We start from the raw sequence: 1,555 nt of genomic DNA, 5'->3' as shown, positions 1-1,555 counted from the left end.
CCTTTCAGGCATCCCCCGATCTCCACCCCATTGAGAATCGTGGGGGCGTGTGAAGTTTACGGCCATGGCAAGCAAAACTATTGTGTTGAGAGGCCTTGACATCTGCGATACCCTGGTCGAACATGGACGGTGTAAAACCTCGTCGATGCCTTGCCATCCTCAAGATGGGATGGACGATTCATTTGTAGTTTATATAACAATGGATTTTTCACTGTATTCGTCTTTTAACCTCCATGTCAGGATTTCAACATTTTTGAAATCAAAAATACGACAGTCAGTGCATCATCACTTAGACTACAAAGTCTGTAGCTAAACTTTGAGAACGCTGTCGTAAAACTTCGCAGAGGCGCGCCAACGTATTATGTCTTGCACAACGTGTATGGTAGAATATCGTCACAGATGTGCTTGAGACTCGTTTCTACTTGAAACTTGACATGGAGACACGTATTTCCTTCCAGAAGGATTGACCGAACGTGGCTTTGATTTGTATGCCCCCCTTCTACGAACGACTGGCCTCACAGTCAGCAACGGAGCTTTCAACGAGGTGATTGTACACCCACTTAAGCGACTTGGAGTTCGTGTGTATACATTCCCAAAGGCGGTGGCGAGGAGCCAGCTCCAATCGTGCGTGCCACCGAACGCCCAATCTTTTCCTCTCGTCGTGAAATGCGACAGATAGGCCTGTAGGCCGTGTCGCAGCATAACCATGTGAATCGTATCTTCACGAGTTGACTTCGATCTAGGTTGTGTCGCATTGTCCGTCCGATCGGGCATTGGAAATTCCAGAGCTCGGGCGATCGTGATTGTTGATTTTCCAGTCGTGACGACCATGGCGAAACCGTTACAGTGCATGTCGCGGTGCATGTGGTTAGATACCCCTTTGGGCCATGGTGGCCCACCACCGTCATTTCAACATTTTCCCTGCCATGAAGTTTCTTGCCGGTCTCGTCCACGTCGCCGTTGCGTCCCAAATCGTGTTTGATACCCACACGCCCCCCGAGGGTGCCCACTCCGACTACATCACGGACAAGCTCGGCGAAGCCGTGCGATTCCGCAGCCCCCAGCACGACGAGTGCGGCGCCCCAGAGGAGCGTACCGTCGACCGTGTCACCTTTTGGATGGACACGTCCACCGTGGCCCACAACACGAAGCTGCGAGTCGCTATTTGCCCTTCTGTCGACGGTACGGAACTACCTTGCTGGGGGCATTGCAATGGGGGGCTCATGGTGGACTATAGGCGTTCCGGGCTGCCCCGATTCCAACAAATTTGAACAAATTGACATTGTCAAGTCTGTCAAGCAAGAGAAGTTTACATGGACCCCTCCCTCGCCGATCGTCCTGCCTCCGTCGACCTTGCACTATTTCGTCGTCTTCTCGAGTGCTACTGACTCCAGCCGTGCGCCAATGTGGTTGGACGGCACCAAGCAATTCTACTCCGACGACGACCTACAGCAAGACGTCGTGGTCGCGCTCACAAACGTAGACGGTTCCTGGAATATTGATTCGGAAACTGGCAACTATACCGTACAATCTCTGCAAGTGTTCACCAACTACT

The 1,555-nt window shown here is 51.9% G+C and overlaps 1 protein-coding gene across 1 annotated transcript; it reads left to right on the top strand.

The window, feature by feature from the left end:
* Positions 1–887: 887 nt before the first annotated feature.
* On the top strand, positions 888–1,271 carry H310_11397 (hypothetical protein; the record flags this gene model as incomplete). Its single annotated transcript, XM_008878079.1, has 1 exon — positions 888–1,271. The coding sequence occupies one exon, from the start codon at positions 888–890 to the stop codon at positions 1,269–1,271; it is 384 nt and encodes a 127-aa protein (XP_008876301.1).
* Positions 1,272–1,555: the final 284 nt, after the last annotated feature.

The sequence above is a fragment of the Aphanomyces invadans genome (assembly GCF_000520115.1).
Source record: "Aphanomyces invadans strain NJM9701 unplaced genomic scaffold supercont1.31, whole genome shotgun sequence".
NCBI classification, from domain to species: Eukaryota; Oomycota; class Saprolegniomycetes; order Saprolegniales; family Verrucalvaceae; genus Aphanomyces; species Aphanomyces invadans.
The sequence above is the reverse complement of the archived record's forward strand: the minus strand, read 5'-3'. Positions and strand labels throughout refer to the sequence as shown.